Genomic DNA, 14859 nt, shown 5'->3' on the forward strand with positions numbered 1-14859 from the left:
TGAATGAGGCCCGCTGTGTTCAGGGACATGTTTTTCACACGGGCAGGTAGCCAAAGTGTCTTTAAATCATGAATTAGAAGAGCAGCAGTGTCTGCTGTCGTCTATAAAGCAGCAGGCAGTGAAAGGACTGGTTCAGACTGCTGCAAACCTCACAATAGAGAGAGATCAGAGAAGGTGAACTCAACTTCTCTCAAACCCTCGTATGCTTAAATATCAACTGCACTCTCAATTTATTTCATTTTTGATCTAATTTTCTCTGGAGTAACATGCACGATGAATCGTTCACAATAAGACCAGGAATGTGAATTAAAAAGTAAATTTGGTGACTGAGTGCTGCCTCAGATCCAGCAAAAAGGAACAGCAGTAGTTTAGCTGTGAAACAGATGTATTGCAATCTGGCAGCAGTCAATCTGGCAGAGACGGTGTCATGTTAGGGTTTGAATTCAGCTTCTGGGCATGAGGTGACAGAGACAGACGGTGTTCATGAGCCTGATCTTTCATCTGCTTTCCTGGCTTTCTCTTGCGCCTGCATTTGTATGTTTGTGATTTGTTCTGATGCTCTTTTTCCTCTGTGATGCTATCACGGAAAGAGGCAGCGATCACGTCACCCATTTTGTTAGTTTATCAAGCGCTCACTTTCATGCAGTGACATAATTGTTATTCCTCTCTCATTACTGTCCTGTTAAAAACGGCAAGATAACTGCCCTTAAGACATTGAGTCAATAAAACAGGCACTTTACTACGAGGGGATCGGTTTGTGCAATGTTTGAGCAACAGAGGGGTGGGTGTTGCATGTTATGTTTATAGATATCAAAATCTCTTAATATTATCACCATGCCTCACCAACATCTGTGAATAAAAGCTCTGCATGATTTTAAAATGCAAAGGTTGGTAGAGAAATCTGTGTGGAGGCGTAAAGAGATACTGTTTGTTTCTGCTCACCCCTCGTTGAGAATGGTACGCCCCACGCCAATGGCAAGAACATATCATGGGAATTATCCTGCAGAGAGAATGGAGGGAGGGCGGGGGAGAGTGCCGGGACTAGACTGGAGCTGCTGAGGAAAGAACAATGGATCTGCAGTCTTGATGAGCATGACTGAACGTTAGTCTGGAGGGTTGGGGCCAAACGAAGAGCTGTAGGGAAACAGTACAGAATATTCTTTGTCAGAGGTAGAAACGACCGAGACAGTCAGCTGAGCAGGTAACAAAGAGACGGACACCAATACTGTGAAAAATACATTACTTCTAATCATCCTGATGCGTACCCCCTGTGTTAGTATGCTTAAAATAAGTTTTTTTCAGCGATGCCATAAAAGAACCTTTGGTTCCTCAAAACATTCAATTAACAGCTCTTAAAAGAACCATTAGTGTGAAGAGCATTTTATATAATCTAAACAATCTTTTTCCACTATAAAGAACCTTTTGTTCAGTGGAAAGGTTCCATGGATGTTAAAGATTCTTCATGCCCATAAAGAATTTATTTCACCTGTATATGACAATTCTGTCATTATTTAGCCTGTTCAAGCAACTCTTTTTCAATTGTTCTTTGTGATTACGCTCAAGAAGCACTGAAGAAATAGTCCATACAACTTGCACACTATATAATTTGTATGACAAACAGACTCATATCTAATTTTTCATCTCCTGACACAAAAGAACCAATAGTCAACACTCTTAAAAATAAAGGCTGCAAAAGGGTAAGAATCATTTTGGGTTTCCAAAAGACCCTTTCAGTGAACAATTCTTAAAATAATTTTTTTTCCCAAAAATGCACCACATTTACTGTTGTTTGGCAAATATTTGCTTGCAAAATCCAGTCATTTTAATAGGAAATTCCACAACCTGGAATTTCACGTGATGACAAATGATTTCCCCATGCAGGTTTCATAATGGTTCAGATGGTCATGCAGAAAGCAGCTTGGTTCTGCTTTATAAAACGCTACTATATTGTCAATATACAATGGGCCTATTTTACCTGCAAAATTTATTTATTTTTTTAATTTTTTTTTAATTTTTTTAAATAGTGTAAAAAAACATTTTAATACACTCTAAAAAATGCTGGGTTAAATACAACCCAGTGCTGGGTAAAATAGGGACAAACCCAGCAATTGGGCTGTTTTGGCCCAGCGGTTGGGTTAAATATTTAACCCAACCTTCTGGGTAGTAACACAACCGCTGAGTCAAAACAACCCAACTGCTGGGTTTGTCCCTATTTTACCCAGCACTGGGTTGCATTTAACCCAGCATTTTTAGAGTGTAATCATTCCACTCTTAAAAATACAAGTTCTTTACTGGTATTTGTATGGTTCCATGAAGAAACTGTAGCATCCGTGGAACCTTTCCATTGCACAAAAGGTTCTTTAAAGTGGAAAAATGTTCTTTAGTTTATTCAAATATTCTTTACGTGAAGGAAAAAAAAAAAAAAAAAAAAAGTTATTTTAGGAACTTTTCACTGAACCTAAAATAGTTCTTCAATTGCATCGCTGTGAAAACCCCCTTTTGGGAGCTTTATTTTAAAGGGTGTAAAAACAAGAACTTTTTTTCTCAACAGTGAAATCAGAATCTTTGGCAAATCAGATTTGAGAATTTTGATGAAGCACACGATTTTACGATTTAAATGTCCATTTGTTTATCACACAAACCAATCAAATGACTTCATAAGACTTCATTTTTGGAATGTTGGACACTGAATGACTTGGTCATTGTGAACGGTTGCTGTATGGAAGGAAGTTGCGTAAATGTTCTCCAAAAAGTCTGCTTAAATGTTCCATGAAAAAATGCTAGGGTTTGGAATGACACTGGGCAGTGTAAATAATAGCCGAATATTAATATTTAGCCTTTGATTATCTAAGTATCCCTACCATTTTCGATGCACAAAGCTCAGAAACCTCGAGAAAAAAAGAAGTCTTTATTAGTTTGTGTGTGCGCGTCAATTTGAAGTGCCTGCATCACTGCATGCGGCCAGTGCAGTGAGGGGGGTGGGGGGATCACACTTATGCTCAGCAGCTCCCTGTTGCCCTGGAAACAGGTGCTGAGATTCTTTTGCCTTTTTTCATCTTTCTCCTCGCTATCGATGTCAATGCCACCTCCCACAGGCTCCCCTCCCCCACGACCTGCTGAGGCAGTGTAAATAATAGCCGAATATTAATATTTAGCCTTTGATTATCTAAGTATCCCTACCATTTTCGATGCACAAAGCTCAGAAACCTCGAGAAAAAAAAGAAGTCTTTATTAGTTTGTGTGTGCGCGTCAATTTGAAGTGCCTGCATCACTGCATGCGGCCAGTGCAGTGAGGGGGGTGGGGGGATCACACTTATGCTCAGCAGCTCCCTGTTGCCCTGGAAACAGGTGCTGAGATTCTTTTGCCTTTTTTCATCTTTCTCCTCGCTATCGATGTCAATGCCACCTCCCACAGGCTCCCCTCCCCCACGACCTGCTGCATCCCCCCTCCCTCTCCCCATCTACTGCAGTCATTTAACAATGTCACAAGCTAGAACAACCAACCAACCCCCCTCGATCATCGCCCACTGTATGAGGGTCAAACAGCACTCGGCTATTATGAGCGCTGTCAAACCGCGCGTTTCGGCGCGCCGCGTCAATCTGACCGCGGCTAATCTCACTGCGCGGCAGATTGCGAGCTAGAATGCCACTCTGTCAGCTCTGTCCGTCTTTGTGCTCCCATTGGATGAGCAAAAAGGACAGACAAAGAGTAATCTGACTGCTGAGAAAGACGTCCCCCTCCCGCGCACTCAGACGCAGCGCGGTTGACAAATCCATAACCTGATCATACTCAACGTTCAAACGAGTGTTTGGTATGCAGCTGTGTTTAAAGCGAGATAATCAAACACTGACCTCTCTAGGTTCTATTTGCGCTCTAAAGAAAGCATTTAAATTAAGCACGTCTCCATGTGACGCGCGCGCATCCATATCCAGTTCCATTCCGTTTTCTGGCCTTTTTAAGTCAACATTGTTGTTGCGCGCCGCATTCCATTGCAGTGACTTCTGCCTGGCCTGAAGAGGAACATTCCTGGGAAGTGGCTGACCAACAATAACAGTCGGCAGCAAAAAGGGGGCAGGAGCGGTTTGAAAGAGCTGTTCTTTCCAGCCTTGTTCTCTGAAACGCCAGCAACAAGAAGCTTTACCTCATCTGCTGCATTTGCATCATCTGGAACAGCGCTGTTTAGTTGCTCACCAAGACTGTTCAGGTGGCAACAATGCGAAATGCAAATAATCAACAGCAACTAACCGTATACTCGGGCACAATTAAAACAAACAGGCTTATTAACTTTTAAAAAGGAGGAGAACGCAAGAACTGATCAAATGTCTACATTGAACGCAATGCAACTAAGTCGCTTTGGATAAAAGCATATGCCAAATGCATAAATATCGATATAAATGCGTTTTAGCATTAATTGTGCCATTAGGAAATATGGCTAATAGTAAAATAACATTTGACCCCAAGTTTGTTCCATGTGCTTTGACGGTAAATCCCATTTCTACGGTTGTTTGCAATCCATTTTCCTACACAGTCTGTCATGTTAATTTTAAGAATTCTAGTAAAGAAAAATATTTAATTTAAATTTATATTCTTTGATGAATAGAAAGTACATAAGATAGAATTTATTTGAAATAGAAATCATTGGTAACAGTAACAATTTTTGATAAATTGTATTTGTCCTTGCCAAATAAAAGTTTTATTTAAAAAAAAATAAAAATAAAAATAAAAAGAGATCCCCTCAGTAGGATTTATATATACATATGTACACACGTACATCTAAAAAAAAATTAGAATATCATGAAAAAGGTCAATATTTTGTGTCACTCATTTCAGAAAGTGAAACCCATATATTATATAGAGTCATTACACAGAGTGGAATATTTCAAGCCTTGGGTTGTTTGCAATCCATTTTCCTACACAGTCTGTCATGTTAATTTTAAGAATTCTAGTAAAGAAAAATATTTAATTTAAATGTATATTCTTTGATGAATAGAAAGTACATAAGATAGAATTGATTTGAAACAGAAATCATTGGTAACAGTAACAATTTTTGATAAATTGTATTTGTCCTTGACGAATAAAAGTTTTATTTAAAAAAAAAAAGAAAAAAAAAAGAGATCCCCTCAGTAGGATTTATATATACATTTATATTTATATATATACACACACGTACATCTAAAAAAAAATTATAATATCATGAAAAAGGTCAATATGTTGTGTCACTCATTTCAGAAAGTGAAACCCATATATTATATAGAGTCATTACACAGAGTGGAATATTTCAAGCCTTTATTTCTTGAAATTTTGATGATTATGGCTTACAGATAATGAAAACCCAAAATTCAGTGTCTCAGAAAATTAGAATATTGTGAAAAAGTTAAATATTGGAAAGTCATGGTGTCACACCCTAATCAGCTAATTACCTCTAAACACCTGCAAAGGTTTCCTGAGCCTTTAAATGGTCAAATTTTTTTTAACCTTTTTCATGATATTCTAATTTTCTGAGATGTACCTGTACACACACACAGAGAGAGAGAGAGAGAGAGAGAGAGAGAGACACACACGTTTTTAAAATATTTGTTATTTTATAATTAAAAATAACACAAGAAAACGGACATTCTTTAAAAGACTACACCTGTTGTCGAATCTCCTCGCACACTGTTTGCTGTTACGAGGGCAGTCATCAAACTACACTTGTCATATTAGAAACGTAGAGTCAAATAAGGCGCCGTGTGTTGTATAAAGATTTTTTTTAACCTTTTTCATGATATTCTAATTTCCTGAGATGTACCTGTACACACACACACAGAGAGAGAGAGAGAGAGAGAGACACACGTTTTTAAAATATTTTTTATTTTATAATTAAAAATAACACAAGAAAACGGACATTCTTTAAAAGACTACACCTGTTGTCGAATCTCCTCGCACACTGTTTGCTGTTACGAGGGCAGTCATCAAACTACACTTGTCATATTAGAAACGTAGAGTCAAATAAGGCGCCGTGTGTTGTATAAAGCTGCTGGATCATATGCAGTTCCATAACTCAGACAGACATTAACAGCCACATCAGAGGCAGAGGCAGCGATTGAAGAGGACATTCTGTCTGTCTCAATCATGCCACAGCCCTCCAAATTAGGATGAAAACGCTGGAAGAAAGTGTCTCATCCAAGATATAGGAGCGCGCTCAAATAGATATCTATGATTTATGCTTGCATATTGACTATATTTTAGGTTTGACAATGTTAAGGATACATAATCACTGTAATATTATAAAACTGATTCCACATCGAGTCAATATTCAGTATTTGCTGTGGAGTTTGAGGTTGTAGGGCCAGTGATGGTGGAAGTAGCAGGGATAATGAGATTGCAGCTCAGGACAGTAGGCCAATCATGTGATGGGTCAGACCCCTCAGGAAAGGACCAACCGTCTGACTCAAACATGGAGAGCTTTTCACATTTAAAGAGAGCTGTTGTTCCTCTTACCCGAGGCGAATCTCTGTCCATGGCGTCCCGCTGAGGGCTTCAGGCACCAGTGAGCACAGGTTTGTCCAACAGACATTATGCAGACCTGAGACACAGTGGCCAGTGGTTAGTAGCTGCAGTTTTGTGAACAGAAGCAGTACGGTTTCAGAAAAAAAGGTACAAAAGTTGTCACTGGGCAGTACCCTTTCAAAAGACATTTATACCTATTTAGGAACTAATATGCAGAGGTGTAAAGAGTACCTAAAAACCATACTTGAGTAAAAGTACAGATACCTTACAGTGAAAATTACTCCACGTTACAAGTCACCAATTCCAAAAAAACTTGAGTAAAAGTCTTAGAGTCTCTGATTTTAACAGTACTTCAGTATTTTACTTATACTAAATATAGGCTCAAAAACAGGCAGAGGCAAGGATCTATGTACTGGTATTTCTTGGAAAAACTAGAACAAACAATAAGGCAAAAACCAAAGGGACCAAAGAACAGAATGACTGGCAAACAGACAACAATTACATTCAACAACTCACAAAGAACTCACAGGGGGCTAACAAGCTTAACAAGATAAGACACACCTGGGGAGACTAATCAAGGGGAACCAATGAACAAACGGACTACAAACTGACTACAAACACCACGGGAGACAGGAAGTGACGTAAAAGTCCAGGCCAAGGCACAGAGAGCATGAAACAAAAACAATCACGTTTATTTTCTAAAACCAAAATAAAACGGAACACCTCAAAATTGCAAAACAAAACAAACAAACAAAAAACAATATCTTTCAAAAAGGTCTCTTCAGTATAATGGATAAATGAAATAATGTTAAAGTACAATTAAAATCTCACCTCATCTCATATATAAAACACCTGTGATTCACAAATACTTGCTAGGGAACTCGCATTCACATAAAGTAGCCTTGTTGACAAGTTTGGGTGAGTAAACGGGCAAAAAACGCACAAGATGCAGTACTTTCAGTGATCTGTAGCAGGCAGTATCACGTCTTTTGTAGCAGAAATAAACTTCCGCAGAAAAAGCTAGGTCCATGCTAAATGTAATGTGTAACTGCAACACTCATTTCAAATGTAGTGGAGTAAAGAGATACTCATTCAAACATGTAGTGAAGTAAAGAGTAAAACTTGCTAATATCTTTGATATTCAGTACAACTACAAAGTACCCAAAAAGATACTTAAGTACAGTAACTGATTACATTTACTCCAATACTTTACACCTCTGCTAATATGTATACTTGAGGTACTAATATGTACCTTTAAGGATCTAATATGCATCCTTTAGGAGTTAATAAGGTACAAAAGTGTATCTTTTCAAACGGTACCGTCCCAGAGACAGCTTTTGTACCTTTTTTTCCCTGAAAGTGTAGCTAGAAGTAGCACGGTTTTAACGCTTTAAGTTTTAAGAAAGGAATTAATGGTTATAATAATTGGAGTGTGGTGCCATCTTGTGATTGAATGGCAACCGAACAAGTGACACACAATTCAGAAAATCAAGTGAAAGAGCTCCATAACTTAAAGCACTACATAGTGTATATAAGTAATTTTAAAGGAAATAGATTAGATGCAAAGCCTATTTCAGCATCTTTTAAATAGGCTATATGAGTTTGATTGATATACATTCTTTTTTTTACTACACGTTTCCTTTCTTTCTCCTACTCCAATTTAATTTTGTTTAATTACCCTAAAATTTGACCGTGGTAATCATTTCAGGTAGTGCTTTCAGTATCATTTTAGCCAATAAGCGAATTTTTTTTATTCATGTCTGCTAAATTATTTAACGCAAAGGTAATTTAGCGCGGTTCAAAGTTCGCTCTTGAAACGCAATCTCATATTTGATCAATGTATCGCCATATAACCAGCTGCAAAGTCACGCGCTCGAGCTGTTCGCAGGAGAATATTCGCGTTCTAACTTCGAATCGAACTTTCGATTTTTTTCTTTATTGCAACGTTCGAACCCCGTTTATATACATTCTTTTTTTTACTACACGTTTCCTTTCTTTCTCCTACTCCAATTTAATTTTGTTTAATTACCCTAAAATTTGACCGTGGTAATCATTTCAGGTAGTGCTTTCAGTATCATTTTAGCCAATAAGCGAATTTTTTTATTCATGTCTGCTAAATTATTTAACGCAAAGGTAATTTAGCGCGGTTCAAAGTTCGCTCTTGAAACGCAATCTCATATTTGATCAATGTATCGCCATATAACCAGCTGCAAAGTCACGCGCTCGAGCTGTTCGCAAGAGAATATTCGCGTTCTAACTTCGAATCGAACTTTCGATTTTTTTCTTTATTGCAACGTTCGAACCCCGTTAATAAACTTTCACGAATAAAAAAATCAACCCCTTTGCTTTTTGTTCTATGCTCTAATATGATGTGTTCTTTATCCTCCTGAGACCCAGCTATAAGAGGTAATGTCCTGAAATTATATTATAATACATTTCTTTGAGACCATATAAGTCACAGTTTTATTACTATAAAGAGCACATTCAGGTCTTTTCAGAGATACCAAATGTTTGGAGGTTTAACCAAGACAATTCCCTCTCCTTGGTCTTTAAATATGACTGACACTGACTGAATTACTAAATTCAACACTCTTATGGGAGTATGATCATATTTTGTAGCTAAAAAGTAAAGTAAAATAGTGTATCAAACCATTCTCTAATATCTTTCATAGTTGAGAATATTTGTACAAAGTTTGGACAAGTTACAGAAAAGAAAGTAGCCTGGAACCTAAATATTAATTGCTTTATCGAATATAAAATTTTTTTTTGGCAATATTGTTTTCATTTTCTTATTAACTGAGTCCTGGTGTCCTCTAGGGCATATCATAAATATTATTATTATTATAATTTTCTGTTCCAAGCAGTGTAATGATGCGTTTTCTTCATTATTTTTATAAATTTTTCTATGGTTCTCAAACCAGCCCTCTCAAAGTGCACTATGAGCACTTCAGCTGCTTCCAGCTTAGAAACAAAACCAAAGCCGGGATCCACATATCCCATCAAGAACCTCAAGACAATCCAAGACTTCGCCACGGAGCTTAACCAGCCACTGCTCAAGAAAGAACATACAATACTGATAGATGTAAGAACCATGCAACTTCATCCTTATTTTTTGTATTCTAATTACTTTATAAAGTGTGCTGTGAATACTGATTCAGTCATAATTCATGTTACTGGCTTGTCTGAGCAGATTCCATGTTTCCAAAGTGGTGTAATCGTCTCTCATCAAGGGACTCATGTTTGGGATTCCCACCATGTGAAGTTACCACATCTGTATGTAAGTATAGGCATCCAGAGTGCTTTATAACAAATCTCTCTCTCTAAAGATCATCATCATTTCTATATAAAGAGCTTTTCTGAACAAGTAGCTCATGAAAATAGAGAGGGTATGGGGTATTCATTATTCATTCATATTCAGTAATGATTATTCCCCATAGCCACCGCCTGAATCCCCCAACAAGTCCCATTCACCACCCTCTCACTGGGACGTCACCTGTCGTGCGTTGCACAATCTCACCAAAGGAAATAACTCTATTGGGGATGTTCAGGTACTGTAACAATGACAATTAATTTTATGTGAGCTCAAGCATGTTTATCATAATGTGACCAGTTTTCTGTCTTTTGTAGACCGCAATAATGTCTTACAATTCCAACAACAAAGACAGATGGACTTTCGATGCACTTTTTTTATATGGTCGGGTTAGTGAATCATTCTCTAGTTCATATCGGAGGACAGGTAAATGTTAAAAGTGAAAATACATATTGATGAGAGATTTGTGTAATCGCTCTACAGCGCTTACACGCGAAGGACAATAATCTCCATTTGCTGATCCCAAAGATGGCCACACTAGCTCTTGAATTACCTGATCTCATTACACAGGTATGTTACAGGTTCCTACATTGTGTTAATTAAGAATCCCAAAGTACTAGTATAACGTGGGTTGTAAATTGATTTGTTTTATTGGTAAAAGTAATATAACTCAAGTCTGGTCCACACTGAATGATTTTGGCAATGATTTTGCTGTCTTTTGTTGCAGGGAAAGAGAAGTTTCTTTAAAAATGTTTTTATGATATGCAACATAAATCTCATTCTTTAACTTTATTTTGACATTAATATTTTACTATGAAAATGAGCTCAACCATCTGAATAATAAACAGAAATTTCTGGTGCAAAACATTGCTGACAGTTTTTTGGTAGCATTTTCATTTGAAGTGTGAATACATTTGTCAGAATTAATGCAAATGTTCAGTAAACACTGTAAATCATGTCAATTTTCTATTTACATTACATTTATGCATTGGGCAGATGCTTTTATCCAAAGTGACTTACACTGCATGCACATTTTATTTTCCCTGATTACTCTGACTTAAGAGTCTGTCTTGACTTTTAGATCTCTTCAGGTTCATATTGTACAATCTGACAAGCAACAATCATGCAAGGCAAAAACTAATTTAACAATCACACAGTGTGCACCATTGGTCAGGCTATAATAATGTCCCACTGGAACAAAGAAAATAATTCTACTTAGAGTAAATTAATTGCATTGCTTTGTTTTTATTTTTATTTATTTTTTTATGCACGTCTGTTGTAAGTATTTTTGAGTCTGTACTCTTTGTCTCTAGCCCATCCCTCTCCTGCGACAGCAACAGAACCTGGCCATAACAATGTCTCAGCAGCAGATTTCTTGTCTGTTAGCAAACGCCTTCTTCTGCACCTTCCCTCACAGGAACGACACTAAACCTAGTTCAGAATATGCCAACTTCCCCACTATTAACTTCAGCAGGTGATGCACTGATCACATTACACCGTTTCATTCTGATCTGAAAATACTGGTATTGTATCAGTTCGTTATATATATATTTTAGCCTATTTGCTGACGAGAAAGACCCGGCAAAATTAGCCCAGAAAGCACAGAAACTGAGGGCCATTTTCCATTACTTCAACACAGTGACAAATAAAAGCGATAATCAAGATCCAGGTACTGAGAACACGCATATCACACGGGATTTTGGATTCAGTGTAGCTATTTCAGTGTAAATTTAATGGCCTTTAATTGTTTAACAGCAATACCAGATGGACTGGTTACTTTTGAAAGGACCAGCATTCAAAAATCACAGCTCCCTAAATGGAAAAAGTAAGTTACATTAATTACAATCTAAACAGACTAAAGTGAGTTGACATGCCTCTTATTGATCATGTCGGACTTTAGACAGAAGAAGACTCTGACAAACCTTCACATCTCTTCAGAAGGTTCCATTGAGCATGAGGGTACAGGGATGCTGCAGGTCAGTTTCATCTAAACTTCAGTTTTGTACCTGTTCTTCAGTTTCATCTACGTCACATGGTTCTGGACAGGTGGAGTTTGCCAGCAATTATATTGGTGGTGGGGTGCTGGGATCAGGACTGGTTCAGGAGGAGATCCTCTTCTTCATGAGTCCAGAGCTCATCGTGGCCAGACTCTTCACTGAGAAACTGGCTGATAACGAGTGCCTCAAGATCACAGGTACTGCTGGGGCGTTTAGCACAGACAAAGTTAGAAAACTAAAACAGCTTTCAGTCAGTTACAGGGATCATTCATGCAAAAATTACCTCATTCTGTCACACAGTCACAGGACACCTTTTTATATCAGTATATTTCAGACCCGCAATGCAACAAATTCAGTATAGAATGGCTACACACATATAAACTTATTTACAACACACATGGTAACTTGACAGAGCGATGGTGTTGATGGTTCCGTGACATTTCCTCTTAATGTGTCATCAGGTCCTCAAATGTACAGCTTTACTTCTGGCTACAGCAAAACCTTTTCTTGGGTGGGCCCGTACAATGATTGCATGAAGCGGTAAGTAATGATGACAAATATACATGGTTTTATATATATGGTTTTACAGCCACAAGTAAATTCATAGGGATAACTGGAAGAGACGTTATCGGCAGATTGTTGCCATCGATGCTCTCGACTTCAAGAACCCGAAGGACCAGTACACTAAAAAGAACATAAAACGAGAACTCAACAAGGTATTAGATTTGACAAGTACAAATAATGAGGTTTGCTGTGGTAAGTATTTGTTATCGTAAGGTTAGGCTTATACCGTGTGACTCTCAAAGGCGTTTGTGGGATTCCATGGAGACGTGAAAACGGCCATCGCAACGGGCAACTGGGGCTGCGGTGCCTTCAACGGAGATCCTAAACTCAAAGGTAAATAAAGACAAAACACACACGCATCCTATTTGATCTGGAGACACTACAGATGGATTATGATAAATGCACAGAACAGAATGTGTTTGTCTTCAAAAGCTCTCATCCAGTTGATGGCTGCCGCCGTGGCTGGACGAGACGTGGCTTACTTCACCGCTGGCAATAAAGAACTTGCAAAAGAAATACAAAGAATGCATGAGATACTGACCATCAACAAAGTGACCGTGGGTAAGTACATTCACTGAAGTCAAAACACACAGGTATTAATTGGTTTAATAATAGAGCACAACAATAGGGTTACACAAACAAAAATTTATTCATTTTCTCCTATAGATTTTTAGAAAGAAGATTTTTAAATATATATATATATAGAAATAGATATTTAGTTCAAACCTTTCATATGAAATACACTATGAGTTCTGATGTTAAGTGCAGTGTCATTTATATATTTATTGCCATAACAACCTACTTGTAGTATAGTAAGGTAAAACTACTTAAATAGGCTGTTCAGTGTTGTTCTACAAATGTAATTATTTAAAAATAGTTTTTTGATTGATTTTGACCAACATTCAGTCCGAAGATGAACTAAAACTACAGTGGTAACAAGAATATGAAGCATTATTGGATCGTTTCTTCTCTCAACAGGTAAACTGTACAAGTTGCTGAAGAAGTTCTGTGGAAACTACACTCATGAAAGTGGCTCGCCAATAGACCTGTACAAATTCATCAGAGAGAAGATCGGGCAGAAGGATAACTTATTGTAAACAAATGTAGCAAAAACAGTCCAGCAGTATTAATTATGTAAAGCTAAACTCTGAAGGAACTGAATAATGATACAACTGTAGGCCTACTACTATACTAAAAAAGAAAAAGCGGTTGAAATGTTTATCTTGTAAGATCACAGGTGTCATATAAATCTAATTATTTACCTTAATTAAAAAGCTTTATAGTCATTCAGCATTTATATTAATCAAAGGCCTCAGTAACAGCCAATAAGGGACACATTTCGTTTCTTTGTTAATGCAAAATAAAAAAAATGTCATGGTGAATTACTTGCATCAAGTAGAAGTACACACAACAGCAGAATAAAACCCGAATGCTTTTATTGAATAAAGTAATATGATAATTTTTTGGCTTAATCTCAGCTTGTTTTTAGAAATTACAATAAAATCAAATGAAACCAATGTACCCTTTCGTTCCCATCCATGGTGTAACAATTTAGCATCGGTTGCACTTTAACCGTTTCAAAGTTTTGTTGCCACCAGCTTGTTTTGAGAGGGTACCTCTCATTACATGAAAAAATTCAAAAGTGATATTTCCTTCAGTTGCTCTTTTTGTGATGACTCTGTTGAAACTGTTGTTCATTTCTTTTGGAACTGTCCATTTACAAAGAAATTTTGGCAAGATGTTTTAAGTTTCATTAGGAGTAACATTTATAATGAATGTATTCTGTTTTGGAAGGACGTAGTATTGGGTTTTATTGAGTATGAACAATCTAAAAGGAAACAGTTTTATGTAGTAAATCTGATTTTGCTTCTTGCAAAATTTCACATCCACAAATGCAAATATTCAAACTCTAGACCTCTCTTCTTTGTTTTTATAAAAGATTTTGAGCAATACCTTTCATTAATCCAGTTGTCTAAGAACAAAAAAGCCTTAAAAACGTTATCTATCTGTAACTCTTTTCCTATTTTTAATGATATGTAAATCTCAATTTTATTCTTTCAGTTTGTAATGTACAAACCCAATTCCAAAAAAGTTGGGACACTGTACAAATTGTGAGTAAAAAAAGGAATGGAATAATTTACAAATCTCATAAACTTATATTTTATTCACAATAGAATATAGATAACATATCAAATGTTGAAAGTGAGACATTTTGAAATGTCATGCCAAATATTGGCTCATTTTGGATTTCATGAGAGCTACACATTCCAAAAAAGGTGGGACAGGTAGCCGTTTTTGTTGTTTGTTTCTACTTTATTTTTTTGTTATTATTGTTTATAATTTTTATGTTAATGGTTGTATTATTCTATGTGTACTATTCTTGATTTGAGCATTAATAAAAAAGTAATACTTGCCTTAGCAAACCCCGCCCTCATCTAAAGCTTATAAAAATTGGAGTGGCGCCATCTGGTGGTTAAAGAGACGAACGATAACAGTCA

The 14859-nt window shown here is 37.0% G+C and overlaps 1 protein-coding gene across 1 annotated transcript; it reads left to right on the forward strand.

Annotated features, from left to right (window-relative positions):
* The first annotated feature begins 6464 nt into the window (after positions 1–6464).
* On the forward strand, positions 6465–14176 carry LOC107588946 (poly(ADP-ribose) glycohydrolase-like). The gene is made up of 16 exons (XM_016277210.1): positions 6465–6540; positions 9412–9572; positions 9681–9767; positions 9928–10038; positions 10118–10189; positions 10284–10370; positions 11114–11274; positions 11357–11469; positions 11556–11625; positions 11701–11776; positions 11847–11994; positions 12259–12337; positions 12405–12513; positions 12604–12694; positions 12794–12922; positions 13340–14176. The coding sequence occupies exons 2-16, from the start codon at positions 9429–9431 to the stop codon at positions 13456–13458; spliced, it is 1596 nt and encodes a 531-aa protein (XP_016132696.1). The 5' UTR covers positions 6465–6540; positions 9412–9428; the 3' UTR covers positions 13459–14176.
* Positions 14177–14859: the final 683 nt, after the last annotated feature.

Source organism: Sinocyclocheilus grahami, unplaced genomic scaffold (genome assembly GCF_001515645.1).
Source record: "Sinocyclocheilus grahami isolate Dianchi unplaced genomic scaffold, SAMN03320097.WGS_v1.1 scaffold110.1, whole genome shotgun sequence".
In the NCBI taxonomy this organism is placed as follows: Eukaryota; Metazoa; Chordata; class Actinopteri; order Cypriniformes; family Cyprinidae; genus Sinocyclocheilus; species Sinocyclocheilus grahami.